The following is a 19,831-nucleotide window of genomic DNA, read 5'->3' as shown; positions in this document are numbered from 1 at the left end:
CTGTCTTTTGATGTATATACATATGCATGTTTCCTAGACGTATACCTTCGAGTAAAATTGTGGATCACAAAATAAGTGCATATTTGGCTGTAGAGAATACTGATAGACAAGTTTTCCAAAGTGGCTGTAACAATTACACCCCCCCAAGCATGCACTAGAGTTCCATGTGTTCCACAGCTTTGCCTTTGTTATGTTTTAAATTCTGTAGCCACTGTGGTGGGTGTGTAGTAGTGTCTCATCATAGTGCTAATTTGCATTTCCCTGATGAACTGCGTGCTCAGATGCTCAGTCGTGTTCCACTCTTTGGTGACCCCATGGACCGTAGCCCACCAGGCTCCTCTTGTCCATGGATTTCCTAGAGTGGGTTGCCATTTCCTTCTCCAGGGGATCTTTGCTGACCCAGGGATCAAACCAAGGTCTCCTGCACTGGCAGGAGATTCTTTACCATTGAGCCACCTGGGAAGCACTATCTTTTCCTGTCAGTTTACTTCAGTTCAGTTCAGTTCACTTAGTCGTTCGTGTCTGACTCTTTTCGACCCATGGACTGCAGCACGCCAGGCTTCCCTGTCTATCACCAACTCCCAGAGTTTACTCAAACACATGTCCATAGAGTCGGTGATGCCATTCAACCATCTCGTCCCTTCTCCTCCTGCCTTCAATCTTTCCCAGCCTCAGGGTCTTTTGCAATGAGTCAGCTCATTGCATCAGCTGGCCAAAGTATTGGAGCTTCAGCTTCAGCGTCAATCCTTCCAATGAATATTCAGGACTGATTTCCTTTAGGATGGACTGAGTTTGATCTCCTTGCAGTCCAAGGGACTCTCAAGAGTCTTCTCCAACACCAGAGTTCAAAAGCATCAGTTCTCTGGTGTTCAGTTTTCTTTATGGTCCAACTCTCACATCCATACATGACTACTGGAAAAACCATAGCTTTGACCATACGGACCTTTGTTGGCAAAGTAATGTCTCTGCTTTTTAATGCGCTGTCTAGGTTTGTCATTGCTTTTCTTCCAAGGAGCAAGCATTTTTAAATTTCATGGCTACAGTCTCCATCTGCAGTGATTTTGGAGCCCAAGAAAATAAAGTCTGTCATTGTTTCCACTGTTTCCCCATCTGTTTACCATGAAGTGATGGGACCAGATGCCATGATCTTAGTTTTCTGAATGTTGAGTTTTAAGCCAGCTTTTTCACTCTCCCCTTTCACTTTCATCAAGAGGCTCTCTAGTTCCTCTTCACTTTCTGCCACAAGGGTGGTGTGGGTTCTTTACCACTGAGCCACCTGGGAAGCCCTATCTTTTTCTGTACTCATTGGCTTTTGGATCCCACTTTGGTCAAATGCTGTGTGTCTTTGGTCCCCTCCCTCTCCTCTTCTACTGGATTGTGTTTCTTTATTGCATTGTAGCTGTTGTTGCTATATTCTGAGTATGAATTCTTTGTTTGATAAATCTATTCCAAATATCTTCACCTACTCCCTGGGTTGTTTTTAATTGTCTTCATAGTGTCTTCTGATGAACAGAATTTATTTTTAATGACATCCAGTTTATCAGTCTTTCCCTTTGTGTTTGGTGTTTTCTAAAAGTTGATGTCATTATCATCAACCTGATTTTACAGAGAAGCTAACAGAGGTGCTGGGCACTGGTGCTCTGAGGGCCTGGAGGAGAGAGAGGCAGGCCCCGGGCAGCAAACAGCAGTCACTGTCTGCAAATGTGCCCAGGAGGTGCATGAGTCTTAATCCCTCCTCAAATTTGTACCCCTAGACACTCACGTAGCCCTGGCCCTCCCAAAGTCTGAAAAGACCCCTCTAGGTTTATCCCTTTGGTCTAGACTAGGCCAAAAGAATTTTAATTGGATTCTCTGAATTTAGAAGTCAAGTAACTAAAATCACTTTTCCTTCTCCAGTAAAGTAGAGCTAAGTGATCATCTACCAAACACTGACAGCTGATGAAAGGTACCGAGGCCTCCGCTTTGCTTAAAATGTTCTCAGTTTTTCTGGATAGGTGACTTTGAATGAGCTGCGCTCAGAGTTTGAGAAGCAAAAACCCCTGGTGGCTCAGTGGTGAAGAACCCTCCCGCCAATGCAGGAGACCCGGATTCAATCCCTGGGTCAGGAAGATTCCCTGGAGAAGGAAATGGCAGTCCACGCCAGTATTCTTTCCTGGGAAATCCCAAGGCGAGAGGAGCCTGGCGGGCTACAATCCAGTCACAAAAGAGTCGGCCACGATTTAGCGACTAAAACAACAACTTGCTAAAGAAGAGGATCTTGGGAGCCTTCCAGGAACTTTCCAGAGGGTGGAGCGCCCGGGACAGGCAAGGGAGGGGCGGGTGGGTGTTTCCCGGGCAAGGAGGTTCCCGCAGGCTTTTAAACGCGGCGTCCGCGCGAAAACCCGGATCCAGGATCGCCAGGCCTGGGCGCACTCGGGGTTATTATCCCTTCTCCCAAATCTCCTCTCCGAGTCTTCGCTCGAGCTGCGGCTGGGAAGCGAACCGAAAGTGAAAAGCCGCGGGGCTGCACCCGGCAGAGCGCGCCTCCTTTTCCGCGCTGCGGTAAGTAGCATCTTCAGAGTCTTTTCTGGCTTGAGCGATGGCTTGGTGGGAGCAGGGACTCTGTGCGGAGAACCGAAAAGGGTCTTTACAGAGGCGCGCCGAAGCTGAGACACTGCCCGCCGAACTCACAGCCCTAGGGAAACCTCTTTGTGCCCAGAAGGGAGTGTGTCTCAGAGGAAGACGGAGTTTTGCGCTGAGAAAGCGTCCGCGTCCGCTTTGGGAAGCCTTGGGCAGCGCTTTCCAGGGACCCTCCCTGAGATGCAAACCCATCTGGCTGCTGAAAAGCACAGGTGGGAGGGAGGTGAAGTGCAGGGGCCTCGGTGATAGCGGGTTCCCGCCCCCCACCCCGTCCCAGCACCCCCTCTTCCCCCCAGGAAGGTTTCGCATCCCTCCCCGTCTGCCACCATCTTACCAGCCCCACTAACTCCAGAACCTAACTCCACCTCTGTGCGCTGTGAACAGCTTCCTTCTCCCTGTCTTGAGTCGAGCATCACTTGTTGCTAGAATTGTGTGCTGAAGTAGGAGCGACGCTGGCTGTCCAGTTGGGGAGAGCGTTGCCTATTTAAGGCAGAAGATGCTCTGAGAAAACTCCGGAACTGTAGGCTTTGCCTACGATATGCAAGCCATTTCTTAAGTATTTTGGTACCCGATTAGCATCCTCAGAATAGGACACATTTTATGTAAGCTATGGAAAGAACATTGGCGTGATTTTAAGACGTTTTCTGGGACTCTGTTAATGATTCTATAATATGTAGCAAGTGCCACGCAAAATGCCGGTTTTTCTTAACGCCGTGGCTCCAGCAGGCTGCCCCCTCCAAACCCCTAACACCACCAACAGAATCCCTTCCCCACCCCACCTCACCCCCTCCGCACAGCCGTCTAAGATAGTCGGAGAGAGTAGTATGCATGTCCGAACTTGGGTTGTTTATTTCAGTTGAGGGCTACGTGCAGTTTTGAATTTGGCAAGTTGGTCTTCAGGACCTTGTTCTCCTTTTACGTCCTCCGTTCACTAAAGATGAGACACCCCCCGCCCCCCTCCGCCCCGGCCGCTCAGGGCCACAGGTGGGCGTGTTAGCGACGTCACTCTGCCACGGGGGCATTGTTTCTCCCGCCGGTCCACGTGGTCTCTAGAGGAGGACCTGGATCCTGCCTGTCTGTCTTGAATAAGCAGCCCCGGGTATTTGCACAATAAAGTGGCAGAGACACCAGCCTAGCCTCAGGGTTAGAACTTTCTCCCTCTCCTGCCTGAAGCCCGCGGCAGGGTCCTGGCGAGGCTGCGTCGTTTAGGTCAGCCCCTTTCTTGGACTTGCTGTGGCGACTCTTCCGTTTGCTGCCTTCCTGCTAGATGGCAGTGTGTAACAGTGAATTTAAACACACAGCCTCAACTGTTACTGTTCTTACGGCTCATCTTTCACTCTGCGGTTAAAAAAAAAAGTATTTTTCAAGTTTTATCTTACAAACAACATATTTGAAAAAAATTTCAAACCAGGATTAAAGTTAGGAAGTACAGAAGATGAGCATATTGTTTGGACAAACAATGATGTTATTCATGTAAGTGTAAGCATTGCTCAGTTTGCAGGCATTTCCAACCCATATTTAAATACTTTCTAAATTTGGAAGGTAAAAAGTTGATTTCAGGTGCTCTGTGATGACCTAGATGGGTAGGAGAGGGTGGAGGTGGGAGAGCGGGCCCAGAGAGAGGGGGTATATGTATACATGTAGCTGATTGACTTCATTGTGCAGCAGAAGCTAACACAATATTGTAAAGCAATTATATATTTTTTAAAAAGAATTGATTTCAGTAAGCAATCCAGTACCTATTTCACATACTAGTATTCTATTAATAAACATTTGTAGTAGAGTTCTTGACTATGAGTTTTTAAAAATTAAAAACAAGTTCGTCTTTGTTTACAGTATTTTTCAGATATTTATTTACTTGAAAATAAGATTTCAGTTTTTAAAAGTTAATGCTGAATTAGTCAAAAGGAGAATGAAGATCAAGTAACTCTAAATTGTCATATAGAAATATTTCTTGTTTTATATTTCCAGAAATCTTTAGTTTGTGATGACTCAGCTTGTCCCAATTACTGTCTCTTTACTTGATTGACTTTTCTTCTATGGAGAGTTCCTGGGCACTGTTCAAGAGATCAGAGAACTTAATTTTGGGATGAAGATCCCCAGAAGATCATTTGTTCCAGCTGTTTGTTTTTAGGCCGGTGAAGTATTAGTCAGATTTTATCATGTTATTTGATTGTTTCCTCACTCATGATTATAGGAATGATCAAAGCAGCTGAGGGATTTTAGTTCCCATCTTTGCCAGGAAGGAAAATTGTTACAGAATAACCAGTAAGCCCTTCCTGGAGAAAGAACAGTTATAAAGAACACCTTCCAAGGAAAAAGAAGCTCAGCTCTTAGTGTGATACAGAATCTTCCCAATAGTGGACCCCCCTCTTGCATTTAAAAAACCTATTGTTTTTGAACACTTCTATTTGGGTCTTCATGTCAGTCTTTTTATGTAGTTCTTTAGTGGGTTTGTTTTTATCTAGTTTCTGTGTTTAAGTAGACCCACTAAGTGAGATTGTGTTAATACTGTATACTCCCAGTGCTTCAGTTTGTGTCTGGAATTTAAGAATTTGAGAATGGCGTCACTCTCAGGAGTAGAAGAATGAAGACGCTCATGCCACCACGTTTATCCTCCCATTAATCTTTCTTTTTTTATTAACACAGTCTTTTCATTTAATTTTTAAAAAAGGTATTTCTTTCTGTATTCGGTTGCTCTGGCTCTTAGTTGCAGCATGCGGGATCATGGGAGTTCTTTAGTTGCCACATGCAAGATCTAGTTCCCCAACTAGGAACTGAGCCTGGCACCCCTGCACTGAGGGCATGGAACCTCAGCCACTGGACCACCAGGGAAGCCCCTAATCACCGGTCTTGATTCCAGCAGCTGCCAGTATCCCTTTCTTGTGATTCTCTGTCTCTCCTGCAATGTGTGGTTCCAAGAGGATGACCTTCCCAGATAGAAATCTGTAAGGCAGGGCACCACTCCAAAAAAAAAGAAAGAAAGAAAGAAAAAAAAGCTCAACAAAGTATGCAGTCCATTAAAAAAGAGTGAGGAACATATTAACACAAATAAGTGTTAATAAAGAAAATGGGATGAAAAGGGAAACTGTGGATCCACCACACCATGCTCATCAGGTGCCCAAGGGGACAGGCCTTCTGCAAATTAACAATGGTCAGCTTTTTTGCTTGTTTGGTCAACTTTTTAATGTTCAACGGTTGTTTTATATTCACCCAATAAAACAGCTTTAAAGAGTTTCGTAACCTCCCCCAGCATTTTGTCCACTGATGTAGAAACAAGCATAATGCATGGTCATATATCTTCTGACCTGGCGCTAGGGTGGAGTAAGGCTTCTCCAGGCAGGTAGCCTTGAATGCCCAGAATGGCTGTGGTAGTGAAAGAGGTTTGGGTGTTGTAGGTGGGGACCAGAGCACAGAACAGGAAACTATGTTCCAGGAACAGCTAGAACAAAGGGTTTGTCAGGTAGAAGGTGGAAAAGTAGGGCAGAGTCCAGAGACTCTTGTTTTCTAAGCTGATGAATTTGATCTTTATCTTGAACTCTTTGGGAAGCCATTGATGGATTCTAATCAGAGGGGAGATACCCAGGCTACATTCTAACAACATCTCTGAGCTGAGTGGGAGATGCTAGCAGGTCAGAAATCCTAGTCATCAGACTTTTGATATTTTTTCTTTCTTTTTTTTTGCCACACTGAGAAGCATGTGGGATCCTAGTTCCCCAACCAGCGATGGAACCTGACCTAGAAACACAGTCTTAACACTGGACTGCTGGGGAAGTTCTTATCAGGCTTTTGGAGTTACCAAGTAGGAATAGATGCAGAGTGTCGGTGAGGTCAAGTAGAGTCGAAGGCAGTTAGTTAAAAATTGCTTGGAAATTTGTCCAGAGGCCCTTAGACTTTCCTATCTGCCTGCCATGTCATCTCTCTTTCCCAGGAGAGCAGCCCCTACTTAAGGGATGCTCCGAGAATTTTATACATTATGAAATGAAAACATCTTGGAATGTTTTCGTTTGAGAAATGACACCCTGGTGTGAATAACGTGTCTGGTAATTAGACATATTCCTTCAAAAGACTCTCCCTGGCATAACCTCAAACTCAGTTAAGAGTCAGTTATTAACCCAATGACTTCCCTGGTGGCTCAGATGGTAAAGCATCTGCATACAATGCGGGAGACCTGGGTCTGATCCCTGGGTTGGGAAGATCCCCTGGAGAAGGAAATGGCAACCCACTCCAGCATTCTTGCCTGGAAAATCCCGTGGACAGAGGAGCCTGGTGGGCTACAGTCCATGGGATCACAAAGAGTCGGACACGACTGAGAGACTTCACTCCACTATGAACCCAAATGACTCACCAGTTACTAGAGGAGAGAGGATCTGAGACTTCCCAGAGCTCCCTGGTGGGTGTCACCCAGGGTTGGCTTCTCATTTTCCACTCGGGACCACAGGTGGAAATCACCTGGGTCCCATGGCTGAGACCCTTGACCCACAGCAGGGACTGGCGCTGCATGGCTGGGGCCGTGTGGGAAGCTGGCATCCTCAGGCTGCTAATTCACTAAGATGTCCAGTGTCCCTCCTCTCCATTTTAATTCAACATAAAGCAGAGACCATGGAAATTATTTTGGACTGAAAGTGTTGCTGCTTTTGACTGGACAGCCCTTGCAGGATTATGCGGTGGTGACTCTCAGCTCCAGACCCCTCTCCGGGCAGCAGATGAACCGTGTGCACGGCCCAGTGATGCATCTCAGGGCTCAGCGCTTGGGTCAAGGGGGTCGGTTAGTGAGTCCACTTCGGCTGTGATCGACCTGGTTGAGCAAACACACACTGCCGCAGCCTGGGAAGGGGTGTTCTGGGGTGCTCTCTTAGAAGTGAGGGTCTGAAATTCACCCTGAGGGCAATGAGGAAACAGAAGGGAACTTTCTTCTTGGGGCCCCTTTGTCTTGGAGCTTGTCAGCCTTCAGGGTGCTCTCTGCAGGTCCATCTGTCCCCGCCGTCGGGAAACCGCTGATTTGATGACAAACTCCCGGGTAACTCGTGCTGTATGTATGTTAGATTGATGTGCCCCAAGGCCTGGTTGGCTGCTGCCTGCTCGAAATCATCAGACCATCCACCCCAGCTCATTCTGTTCTTTAATGCTGAGTATTTACCCACAGCTCAGTCCTCGAGACTGTTCTCTGTACTCCTGGTTTGGGGACTATGACCTCTACTGAGATTCTTTGGATGGAAGGGATTTTTGTAACCTTAAATTCTTCTGGCATAATTTGTGAAAAAGTGAAAGTGTTAGTTGCTCATTTTTCTCTGAATCTTTTGTGCCCCAGTGGACTGTAGCCCTGTGTTCCATGGCTCCTCTGTCCCATGGAATTCTCCAGGCAAGAATACTGCAGTGGGTTGCCATTTCCTTCTCCGACCCAGGGATGGGATCTTCCCGACCCAGGGATGGCACCCGTGTCTCCTGCGTTGCAGGCGGATGGTTTACCAGCTGAGCCACGAGGGAAGCCCAGAGTGAGAATAAGAGCAAACGTTTATCAGATGCTTCTTTTGTGTCAGGCTCTGAAAAAAGTGTTTTACCAATTTTATCTCATAGAATTCTCACAGTATCTCTCTGATTGGGCACCTCTGTGACCTATATTTTGGAAATTGAATTGTGGAATCACGGACAGCCTGAGGAGTTGAGATTTGAATCCTGGCAGACTGACTAGAATCTGTTTTCTTATACCCTGTGGATTGTAAGACTTCCGTGGATGAAAAAAAAAAATGAGCTTTTGGCTATCTCTGAGACCAAGAGTCATTTTGTTGCTGAGGGGAAGAAATAGCCTGGACTTAAGAGTTTTGACCAAGGTAGATGCAAGAGAAGGGAGCACACCTTTAAAATCAAGGTTTTAAAGCAGAATTCTGCATCACTTGTGTATTTCTCATTGGATCTTCAGTTCCATATCTGAGAGGTGTACAGTCAGATCTTAGGACCAGGCTCTTGGAGCACCCCCTTCCTCTGAAATGGTGATCCTTGCTCTCCTCTGAACTCGACAGTGTGGTTTGCTCAGCTTGTTTGACTTCAGGGAACCCCAGGAATAAGAGGCATTCTGTGGGACTATTTAGTTCATTTGAAAAGTTTTTGCAAAAGACCATCCATTTCAGATAGATGGACACCTTATTTCAAGACATCCAGGGGACCCACAGTCCACACAATCCACTGCTTTAGTGCACTTGTTGCAAAAGACTAAGCAAATAAAGCAGTAATCTAAATTCCTTATGTTGTGGCCGAAGTGGTTTTCCCTGGCGGGAACAGAGGTCAGTCAATCATTTGCCATTTCTGGGCAAAGCCTGAAACTTTTGTTCTTTCCCTAATTTTTAACAAACTGAGGGGACAGTCCCGGCTATTTCTGCTCCACTTCTCTGTTCTTTTGAAATGTAGATGGAAAGAAATGATCACATGTCAGTGACTTTCGGAATTCAAGTCTGATGGCAAAGAAAATTAAGTGGAAGCATCATTTTAGTCTTGGGACCTGATTGTCGATCTCTCACTCTCTTCTAATGGACTGTATGACCTTGAGCAAGACCCTTCACCTCTCTGGTCTTGGTGTCCTTATCTATGAGTGAAGTGTTAGGTCTACATGATCCCAAAGTTTCCCTTTAGTTTTAAAGCCTTTCGTTTCTATACTGCAGCCCTGCAAGTCTGCATTAATGAAATCTCCTGTGCTAAGGCCAAACTGTTGTTCATTTGTTACAGATATTTTTTGGATGCCTTCCGGTTTAAAGAATCCCCAGCTGCTCTGATGATAGCTTAAGAAGACTGCATGCTGTTCCCTTTCAATGCCAGGCCAGGCGCCCTCAGAACCTCACATCTCAGTCCTTCATGGAGCCCGGGTCCCAGCAGGAATGGCAGTGGGGGAAATTGGCACGCAGATGGTTCCTCCACGTGAAGTCGTCTTGGTCTGCGGGCCGACTCGGGAACACCTGGTAACCAGGCTCGCCCTCTGTCAGTCACCCAGGGCAGGGCAGCATGGTGCGGATTCAGAGGGGGAAGCTGCTGGCATCTTGCCTGTGCGTCATGGCTGCCGTCTTTCTGCTCATCACACTCCAGGTACCAAGAGCTTGGGTCATGTAGTGTTGATTCTTGGGCCTCTGCCCCTGCCCCCACCCCCATCCCATGCTCGCCAAGGACTTTACTTTTTGCTTCATCTCTCAAGGTCAGGATGTTCTCTCTAAGGCAAGGAGAATACTTTCTTCTTTTAAACATATGATATTGAGGTTTAGTGAGTGGATGTGGTAGGTAGAAACAAGATCAGTGAGTTGGGACATCAATTTGTGACTCTCGCAGGATCCTAGTTTTAAAATTTTTTGGATGTGGACCATTTTTAAAGTCTTTATGAATTTGTTGCAATATTGTTTCTGTTTTATGTTTTGGCTTTTTGGCCACTAGGTGTGTGGGATCTCAGCGTCTTGACCAGGGATCGAACCCACACCCTCTGCATAGGAAGGTGAAATCTTAGCCACTGGACCACCGGGGAAATCCCTGAGTCCTGGTTCTAGTAGAGCCCTGTCTGTCTTGTTGGCTCAAGACAACTCTGAACAAAGAAGCCCTCAGTGTAACCATGAGGACTGGGTAACAGCCCAAATTGTACTACTGATGGCAAACTGCAACTAAGATCCAGATGAAGGTTTAGCTTGGATGACTTCCTCCCAAGTCATGACCCCTTCTGAAAGATCCCATTCTTGAAGAAGCAGTGACTATTTAGAGGACAAGCTAGTTTGTTCTGCAGAACATAGACAGCGGCATTAGTAAATTTGTCGGTGGTAGGGTGAGTGAACTGAAGCACTTCTTCAGTCCTCCCGTTTATCTCATATAGTTGGTTCTTCTGAACTTCATTTGCTGATTTCAAAGTGAAATAAAAATTTCACAGTGAGGGTAAAAGTATAAATATGAGTTCAGATTTTTTAGCCCCCACTTGCGTCCCTGCTGTCCGTTTCAAAATCCAAAAGGACTTTTAAAGATTACCTGCGGATGTGAGTAGTTCACATGCAGGCCCTATGGAGACGAAGGTGTCCTCTGGGCATTTTATTCTGGAGGATTGCCCTTCTCCTTGCTTAGGACGGAATGAACGAATGCTTATACCAACACTTTGGCAGGCAGTCCTGTGCTGTTTCCACCACCTTCCGCTGCCAGGTTGAGATTCTGGTCAGAGCAGACCCCTGGCTGTCATTGTGTCTCTCTTGGAGGTAAGGATCCAGGACCTGCTTGAGCTGGAAAGGCTGCAGTTTTCTGCTTCATTCTGTGGGAAATTATGAGAAAGCTTTGATCTTACTCGACATTTGACCTCTTTTCCAGGCTTGAGGAATGCCAGTGTACAAGTTAAGAATTTTGCCTTTGATGTCAGAATAAATTACCATGCTTTTGGTAGGCCTGTTATCTCGTAAGTTTCCAGACTAGAAGAGGTAGTGTGTTTCCTGGAGCTGAACCTTTGCCTGGATCTTGATCGCAGTTTGCCATCGGTGGTCTGATTTGGGATGTTACCCAGTCCTCATGGATACATTGAGTGCTTCATTGTTCACCGTTGCTGTTATACTTTTTTATTTGAACACCATAAAATGAACAAATATAATGCCTGTATATTTAGTGTCATAGTCTGTGCACAGGTTGGAAAAGAATTTCCAGACACGAGGCAGAATGAGAGGAGAACAGAGTTTACTAGGGTGGGAGACGCTGTTAGAACAGTGGGCAGAAAAAAAAAAAAAAAAAAGAACAGTGGGCAGGTTCAAGGGAGAGCCGACCCCTTTTGTGGTCTCTGCAATGTGGGAGACCTGGGTTAGATCCCTGGGGTGGCAAGATCCCCTGGAGGAGGGCATGGCAACCCACTTTGGTACTCTTCCCTGGAGAATCTCCAGGGGCAGAGGAGCCCGGCAGGCTACAGTCCTTGGGGTTGCAAAGAGTTGGACATGACTGAGCGACTAAGCATAGCACAGAACAGCCAATTTTTGTAGCCTCAAGACAGAGAAAATTCCTGCTGGAAGGGTAACATGAGATGATTGGTTAGGATGCTAGAGGGTAGGTATTTTTACCTAATATAAGGTCAGGGAGGCTCATGGCAATGATTGCTATGGTGCTTAATCAGTTCCAGAGATGACCTTGGTGCAGGGGTCCACATCTGTGTCCTTGGTACAAGGCTTTACACCTGTGACCTCGGTAGAGAGCTCCACATTTAGGACCGTTCCTGTTTTCACTGACTTGTAGGCTAGGCAAGATGAAATAATTTGCCACGTAGGTAGGGAAAAGGAAGGCTAAACAACAACAAAAAGATCATGTCATGAATCCTGTATTAGTTTGCTAGGGCTGCCGTATATAAAATACCAAAGATTGGGTTGGGTGATTACACAATAGGAATTTATTTTCTCACAGTTGTGGAGGCTAGAAGTCCAAGGTCAAGGTGTTAGCAAGCAGGGTTGTTGCTCTGAGGCTTCCTCCTTGGCCTTGTGGATGGCTGTCTTCTCCCTCTGTCTCCACACAGTCCTCTTCCTATACTTCCATGCGTCTCCGTCTCCTCTTTTTATAAGGACACCAGTCATATTGGATTAGGGCCCACTCTGATGACCTCGTCTTAACTTAATTGCCTCTTTAAAGACCCCGTCTCCTAGTTCAGTCACATTCTGAGATGGGAGGGGATAGGGCTTCAACATGTGAATTTGGCCAGGGGGGCGGAGGAGGGGGCACAGTTCAACCCATAACAGATCTTATAACGTGATTAATAGTCTAAACTTGAAAATGTTTCATTGACCTACAGTTAAACTAAAACATCCTGGTTCTCTGGAGGAAGTCATCTGAGACACTGTTTTTGATTCACATTTAACTATATTTTGTATATAGTATCTGTAGATTCTTTGGGTGTATGGTATCTTTTTTTTTTTTGAATTTTATATACCTTTCAGTTTCACAAATAACTGATGAAATCATTTTACAGCAAATCTAAGACATATTATTTCACCTGGACTTTCTTTAATGTGATTCTCTAACACAGGGGCCCCCAGTGTCCAAGATCTAATGCCTGATGATCTGGGGTGGAGCTGATGAAATAATAATAGATTTAAAGTGCACGCGAAATGTAATGTGCTTGAATCATCCCTAAACCATCCTCCCCCTGGTTTCCTTCCCCCAGTCCGTGGAAAAATTGTCTTCCATGAAATCGGTCCCAGGTGCCAGAAAGGTTGGGGAACCGCCGCTCTAACAGATGGGAACTTTAAATTTAGTATAACCATATGACTGTTGTCATGCTCAGCAAAATTAATATTACTCAGGGCCATCTATGTCTCAGGCCATGTTAAATTTTCCCCAGTTATCTCAAAAATACTTTTATCGGGTTGATTTGACTCTGGAATAAAACAAATCCACATTTTGAATTTATCTTAAGTTTTGTGGATTTTTTTTCTATAAAAGTTTCTTCCGCCTCACATTTTATTCCATGTCAAGGGTTTGTGGAAGAAACTAGGTCATTTGTCATTTTGAATTTCCCAGATCTTGGATTTGGCTGATTTTCTCCTCATGGTTTTGTTTAATATGTTCCTCTGTGCCCCGTATTTCCTACCACCTGTTACTGATGTCTGAGGCTAAGCACTTTTTAAAAAGCTGTTTGGTAGGACAATCTCTCCTTAAAGCAATCCCTGTTATTTGGATATGACCTTATGCCTTGCACAGTAGATGTTGATCAGAAATGTGGAGCAAAATTTATCTTCGAAGTTATACCCACGACTTTCTCAATGTGATTCTTTAAAGTCGCTGGTTGTACATTTGCAGGGAAAGGTTGGGTGAAAATGTAGAGCATTTGTGGCTAAAGTCAGCACCATTCCATCGAGCTCTGGGGAGTAGCCGTCTCCTTGCTGAGCTGTGCTGAGTCACTCAGTCATGTCCGGCTCTTTGTGACCCCATGGACTGTAGCCCACCAGGCTCCTCTGTCCGTGGGGTTCTCCAGGCAAGACTACCGGAGTGGGTTGCCATGCCCTCCTCCAGGGGATCTTCCTACCCCAGGGAGCGAACCCAGAGCTCCCGCACTGCAGGTGGATTCCTTACCATCTGAGCCAGCAGGAAAGCCCAGCCACCTTATTATGTCATCATAAAAGTGCTGCGGACGCTGTTGGCAAGGGTTTTTAGTTTTCAGTGACAGTTGTACTGTTCTAATGATGACTTTAGTGTCACAAATGATCCATGCTTTCTTCAAGGCTAATAGAATTCTTTCCTCCTTTTGGAATACTGTGTGGCTTTTTGCCAAGTTGCTCTTAATAGTTTTTTTGGCCTTGGACCCCTCAGAGAATCCAGTGAACATTACAGACCCTCCCCAGGGAGTTACAGACCTTCCATCATGTCAGTGGGTAGGGGCCCTTTTCTGACACCAAAGGTAGCAAATGCATAAAGAAGACACCGCCCTTGGCTGCTGAGAGTGGGGCCTGAGGGCCAACGGGTAGTCTCCTCTGTTGACAGGTGAAACAGTTAATACATGTTAATACATACAGTTAATACATAGAGTTAATACATACAGTGACTAATACATACAGTTAATACATACAGTGACTAATACATACAGTTAATACATGTTAACACACACAGTTAATACATACAGTGACTAATACATACAGTTAACACATGTTAATACATGCAGTTAATGCATACAGTGACTAATACATACAGTTAATACATGTTAATACATGCAGTTAATACATACAATGACTAATACATAACAGTCAATATATACAGTGACTAATACATACAGTTAATACATACAGTGACTAATACATAACAGTCAATACATACAGTGACTAATGCATATAGTTAATACATGTTAATACATGCAGTTAATACATACAGTGACTAATACATACAGTGACTAATACATAACAGTCAATACATACAGTGACTAATACATACAGTTAATACATGTTAATACATGCAGTTAATACAGTGACTAATACATAACAGTCAATACATACAGTGACTAATACATAACAGTCAATACATACAGTGACTAATACATAACAGTCAATACATGTAAATATGTCTTCTTTTAACTGCTTTATTCTTTGCACAGTCTGACTGTTAATGTTTTGTTATATATGGTGCAGACCAGCCCCTACTTTTATACTGCTCTTTCTACCATATTTTGTAATATGTTAGAAATACATTACATTTTTTTGTAATGTATTACATTTGTTTGCCATCTGAATATCAAACCTTAAAGTTTGATGAAATGGCAGGAATTTTGCCTCTGATTTTACTCTGCCCACCCTGCCCTCCAGATTACTTTGATTGATGGCCTTGTTCCCCAGAACCCAGACTCTCTGTCTCTTTTAAATTTACTTATTTGGCTGTGAACGTGAATGTATGTGCTCAGTAGTGTCCGACTCTTTGCGACCCCATGGACTGTAGCCCACCAGGCTTCTCTGTCCATGGAATTTCCCAGGCAAGAATACTGGAGTGGGTTGCTATTTCCTTCTCCAGGGGATCTTCCTGACCCAGGGATGGAACCTACATCTCCTATGTTTCCTGCATTGGCAGGCGGGTTCTTTACCCCTGAGCCATCAGGGAAGCTGTACCAAGTCTTGTTAGTAGTTGTGGCACATGAGACCTTCGATCTTTGTTTTGGCATGTGGGAGCTTTAGTTGTGGTCTGTGGGATCTAGTTCCCTGACCAGGGATGGAACCTGGGCCCTTGCCTTGGAAGCATGGAGTCTTAGCCACTGGACCCCAGGGAAGTCCCCAGACTGTCTTGAAATACATAAAAAACATGGTTTTAAGTGAGAAGGAGCCAAGTACTATGCCATCTCCATGCCATGGTGAATATTATTGGACTTCCAAGGTGGCACTAGTGGTAAAGAATCTGTCTGCCCATGCAGGAGATGTAAGTGACGTGGGTTCCATCCGTGGGTCAGGAAGATTTTCTGGAGCAGGAAATGATGACCCACTCCAGTATTCTTGCCTGGAAAATTCCATGGACAGGGTTTTAAGTGAGAAGGAGCCCAGTACTTAGGCCATCTCCATGCCATGGTGGATATTTTTACAAACATAAGACCCATGTTATGACACTTTGAAAAGTGAAAGTGAAAGTCACTCAGTTGCATCCAACTCTTTGGGACTCCATGAACTATACAGTCCATGGAATTCTCCAGGCCGGAATTCTCCAGGCCATAATTCTGGAGTGGGTAGCCCTTCCCTTCTCCAGAGGATCTTCCCAACCCAGGAATCGAACCAGGGTCTCCTGCATTGCAGGTGGATTCTTTACCAGCTCAGCCACAAGGGAAGCCCTATGACACCTATAATTGTACTAAAAGGAAACCAATAGGGTTTTTATCATTCACTTTCCCCAAAATGTAATCTCCAGCCTTTGCCAGATAATAGCCCTGGCTCTTGCAGGTTTCATGAAGAGACACAACCACTTCTGGATTCTGTATATGCCTACAAAATGGAGGAGAGATGTATCTGTTAAGTGTTTAGTAGAGAGGCGTGTCCTTGTTGGTAGATAGTTTGGAGGCTGTGTCTCTACCCTCAGCCCCAGAAACTGTGATGTGTTATTTTACTTGTCAAAAGGGACCTTGTACGTAAGATGACAGTGGCACGCCTGGAGGTCAGGAGACAGCCCTGAATCGCGTGTGCAGGCCTGGTGGGACCACAGGAGTCCTTAACAGAGAAGACTTTCCCGGCTGTGGTCAGAGAGTGACATGACAGAAGAAGGGTCAGAGAGATGCAGCATGTCTTTTTTTTTTTTTAATTTAAAAAAGTGTATTATTTATTTTGGCCATGCTGTGAGGCATGTGGGGTCCTTATTCCCCGACCAGAGCTCAAACCCGTACTCCCTGCAGGGGAAGCACAGAGGCCCAACCAGTGTACTGCCAGGGAAGTCCCAAGAGGCAACATTTCTGATTCCAAAGGTGGAGGAACGGGGCCACGAGCCAAGAACTGCGGGTGCCACTGAAAGAAAACCAAACAATGAATTTCCCGCCTGTTTCCTGAAAGGAACGTAGCCCTTCTGACACCTTAATTTTCTTTATTTTTTGAGGGGACTCCACATGCTGAAAGGAAGACTTTAGGGGGCAGAGCAGGAAGCTGCTGGGGCACAGAGACAAGGGTAAGAAGTCCCTCCAAATGGGAGTGGAGTGCCCGCCACCCTGCCTTGCCCTGAACATCTGCCTCCAGGGCCATGGCAGGAGTCCAGCCATTAAGTACAGCGTGCAGTCCTAGCCCTTGGAGTCTCCTGTCCTCATCGGTGAAGTGGCCAACACCTTTTAGCCCAGCGAGACCGTTTCAGACTTCTAACCTCCAGAACCAATTTAGTATTGTGATAGTAAAGTTGTATCATTCTAAGTTGCTCCACTTGTGATAATCTGTTAGAGTAGCAATAGGAGGCTAATATGACACTTAATCAGGTTTGATCCCTGGGTTGGGAAGATCCCCTGAAGGAGGAAATGGCAACCCACTCCGGTATTTTTAGCCTGGAGAATCCCATGGACAGAGGAGCCTCTTAGGGTATAGTCCATGGGGTCCCACAGAGTCAGACATGACTTGAAGTGACTTAGCATGCATGCACGCAAGAAGCGAAATCCTCATGATGCATTCGAAATATGCAGAAGGAAATTATAACCAGCCTGACATAGGTCATCATCTCTTTTAGGTCGTGGTTGAGCTGGGAAAATTTGAAGGCAAGAAGTTTAAAAATTCTCATTTGAAAGGTGGACGTGCAGAAATGGAAGCAGAGCCTCTCCACCTCCATCCATTCTTTAACAGAGGAGGACTGACCCTGAACAGGAAGAAGACATTGTTAGCTGACAGCTTCCCCATCATGCTCTGGTGGTCCCCACTGACCGGGGAAACCGGAAGGCTCGGCCAGTGTGGGGCGGATGCTTGCTTCTTCACCATCAACCGGACCTACCTCCATCATCACAGGACCAGAGCCTTTCTCTTCTACGGTAGGTTGGGCTTCTGCCTTTCTCCGTGTTTGCTGACATCCCCCTTCAAAAGCTGAGTTACTGCTTTTCTCTCAAGGAGGACATGGGGGCTCCCCGTGAAAGCTCCTTGCATCCCTGAACCCCTACACCTGCCCCGGAGAAGGCCTGAGCACTGAGCCAGTACGATAAATATGTGAGCTGCACCAGCAGTGGGGTGGTTGGTCGGGCCACCTGGTATTTATTATGGGGGAGAAGAACTGCTTCTTCTCACCTTTTCGTAGTTGGGTACCATGCTCACTGGATTTGGTATTTAGGAACTGGGTATTGATTATCCCGCTGATACCAGTTCAGAATATCATCTGTGATAATGGCCGGGAGATTCTGATTACTGTGACAGAGGTGTCACTGGACACAGGCTCAGCACAGTGTTTTTTATTTCATTTTTTTTATTAGTCAGACTAATTTATTAGTCTGACTTTTCATTAGTCAGAAATAAAAAGAGTGTTCCACGTCAGCTTTCGAGAGCAAGTGGGTATTCATCCCTCCCCCAGGCTGATTACATGTCCTGCTGGATTGAAGGGCCGCCAGACCCAGCCGGGTGGAGGTGGTGAGATGCCAGCAGCTGTTAGAAATATGGAACTCTTGGATGCTGAGGGTTGAGGGGTGTTGGGGAATACAGGTTAGCAAGCTCAACGGAAGATAGGCAAGATCAGTCACTTACATGAGGAAGTCTGAAAGGACAGCTGCTTTAGAGTGGTGTGAGTGTGTGTGTGTGTGCGCGCGCGTGCGGTGGTGCTGGCTTTGGAGTGGCAGGACTGAAACTGGGGTGTAGGGCTGAGTCATCCTCAGTGTTCTCCCTAACAACAACTTAAATAAAGCAGAAAGTGGCCTCAGCAGGAATCAGGCGGTGTGTGGGTCCTACAGCTGGTCAGGGCTCCAGAGCAAGGGGGGCTTCCGTGGTGGCTCAGTGGTAAAGAGCCCGCCTGCCAGTGAAGGAGATGCAGGAGATGCTGGTTCCATCCCTGGGTTGGGAAGATCCCCTGGAGGAGGACAGGGCAACCCACTCCAGTATTCTTGCCTGGGAAATCCCATGGACGGAGGAGCCTGGAGGGCGACAGTCCATGGGGGTCACCAAAGAGTCAGACACAACTTAGTGACTAAACAACAAATAATCCTCTAATGGTGTTTTGAGATAAGGCAACATTAAATGTATGAGTTTAATTTCCCAAATTTTCACAGAAGCTCCTAGACATATTTCAGTTAGACACAAAAATATATAGGTAATGTATATAGAAAACCTACTACATAGCTTAAGAAATAAAATATTACAAGTAAAATTGAAAGCCTGTATGAGCCTTTTCCTGACCCCATCACATTCCCTTCGCTCCTACCCCAGCGGGGATTGTAATTCTGAAATTCGTGTGTGTGTGTGTGTGTGTCTGTGTGTGTGCTTAAACAACATAAAGTATTATTTTGTATGTTTTAAAAATTACCTACATAGCATGATAAGTTAACTTTCTGTAATTTACTTTTTCTCTTACATGATTTTTGAAGACTTATTAATGTGTCCTTATAGCTCTAGTTTACCCATTTTACTGTTGCATAGAATTCCATTGTATTTGTCACACTTCTTTTAACTATTTTCTTGCTGTTAGACATTTTAAGTTGTTTTAAAAGAAAACTTGCTTATGGAAATAGAGACACAGAAGTAGAGAACGAATTTATGGTTACCAAGGGGGAAAAGAGGGTGGGGTAAAGTGGGAGATTGGGCTTGACACATACACACTATCAGTGCTATGTATAAAGAGAGAGGTCTTCCGTCGTGGCCCAGATGGTAAACACTCTGTCTGCAATGCGGAAGACCTGGGTTGGGAAGATCCCTTGGAGGAGGACATGGCAACCCACTCCAGCATTCTTGCTGGAGAATCCCATGGACAGAGGAGCCTGCCGAGCTACAGTCCGTGGGTTCACAAAGAGTCAGACACGACTGAAGTGACTTAGCATACACACACGCAGCGTGCAGTATGTGGGATCTTAATTGCCAGAGCAGGGATCGAACCTACTTCCCCTGCAGTGAAAAGCGCAGAGTCATAGCCCCTGGACCCCCAGAAGTCCCAGTCTGTGTCTTTATTTCAGTGTGTTCTGAGAAGGGTTCATGGAAAGTAAGTTTTTTAGGAACTTTATATGTACGAACATGTGCTTATTTTACCTTTACTTTTACTGATGCTTTCGCTCAGGACAGAATTCTAGTTTGGAAATTCTTTTCTTTCTGAATTTTTAAGACATTGTCCCCCTGTCTTC

The 19,831-nt window shown here is 45.5% G+C and overlaps 1 protein-coding gene across 1 annotated transcript in view; it reads left to right on the top strand.

The window, feature by feature from the left end:
• Positions 1 to 2,388: 2,388 nt before the first annotated feature.
• FUT10 (fucosyltransferase 10) overlaps positions 2,389 to 19,831 on the top strand; it is a 74,334-nt gene continuing 56,891 nt past the window's right edge. The window contains exons 1-3 of the mRNA XM_043454279.1: positions 2,389 to 2,541; positions 9,340 to 9,693; positions 17,257 to 17,551. Of these exons, the coding sequence (XP_043310214.1) occupies positions 9,613 to 9,693; positions 17,257 to 17,551 (376 nt within the window). The 5' untranslated portion in view covers positions 2,389 to 2,541; positions 9,340 to 9,612. The remainder of the gene's footprint in view (positions 2,542 to 9,339; positions 9,694 to 17,256; positions 17,552 to 19,831) is intronic.

The sequence above is a fragment of the Cervus canadensis genome, chromosome 31 (assembly GCF_019320065.1).
Source record: "Cervus canadensis isolate Bull #8, Minnesota chromosome 31, ASM1932006v1, whole genome shotgun sequence".
In the NCBI taxonomy this organism is placed as follows: Eukaryota; Metazoa; Chordata; class Mammalia; order Artiodactyla; family Cervidae; genus Cervus; species Cervus canadensis.
The sequence above is the reverse complement of the archived record's forward strand: the minus strand, read 5'-3'. Positions and strand labels throughout refer to the sequence as shown.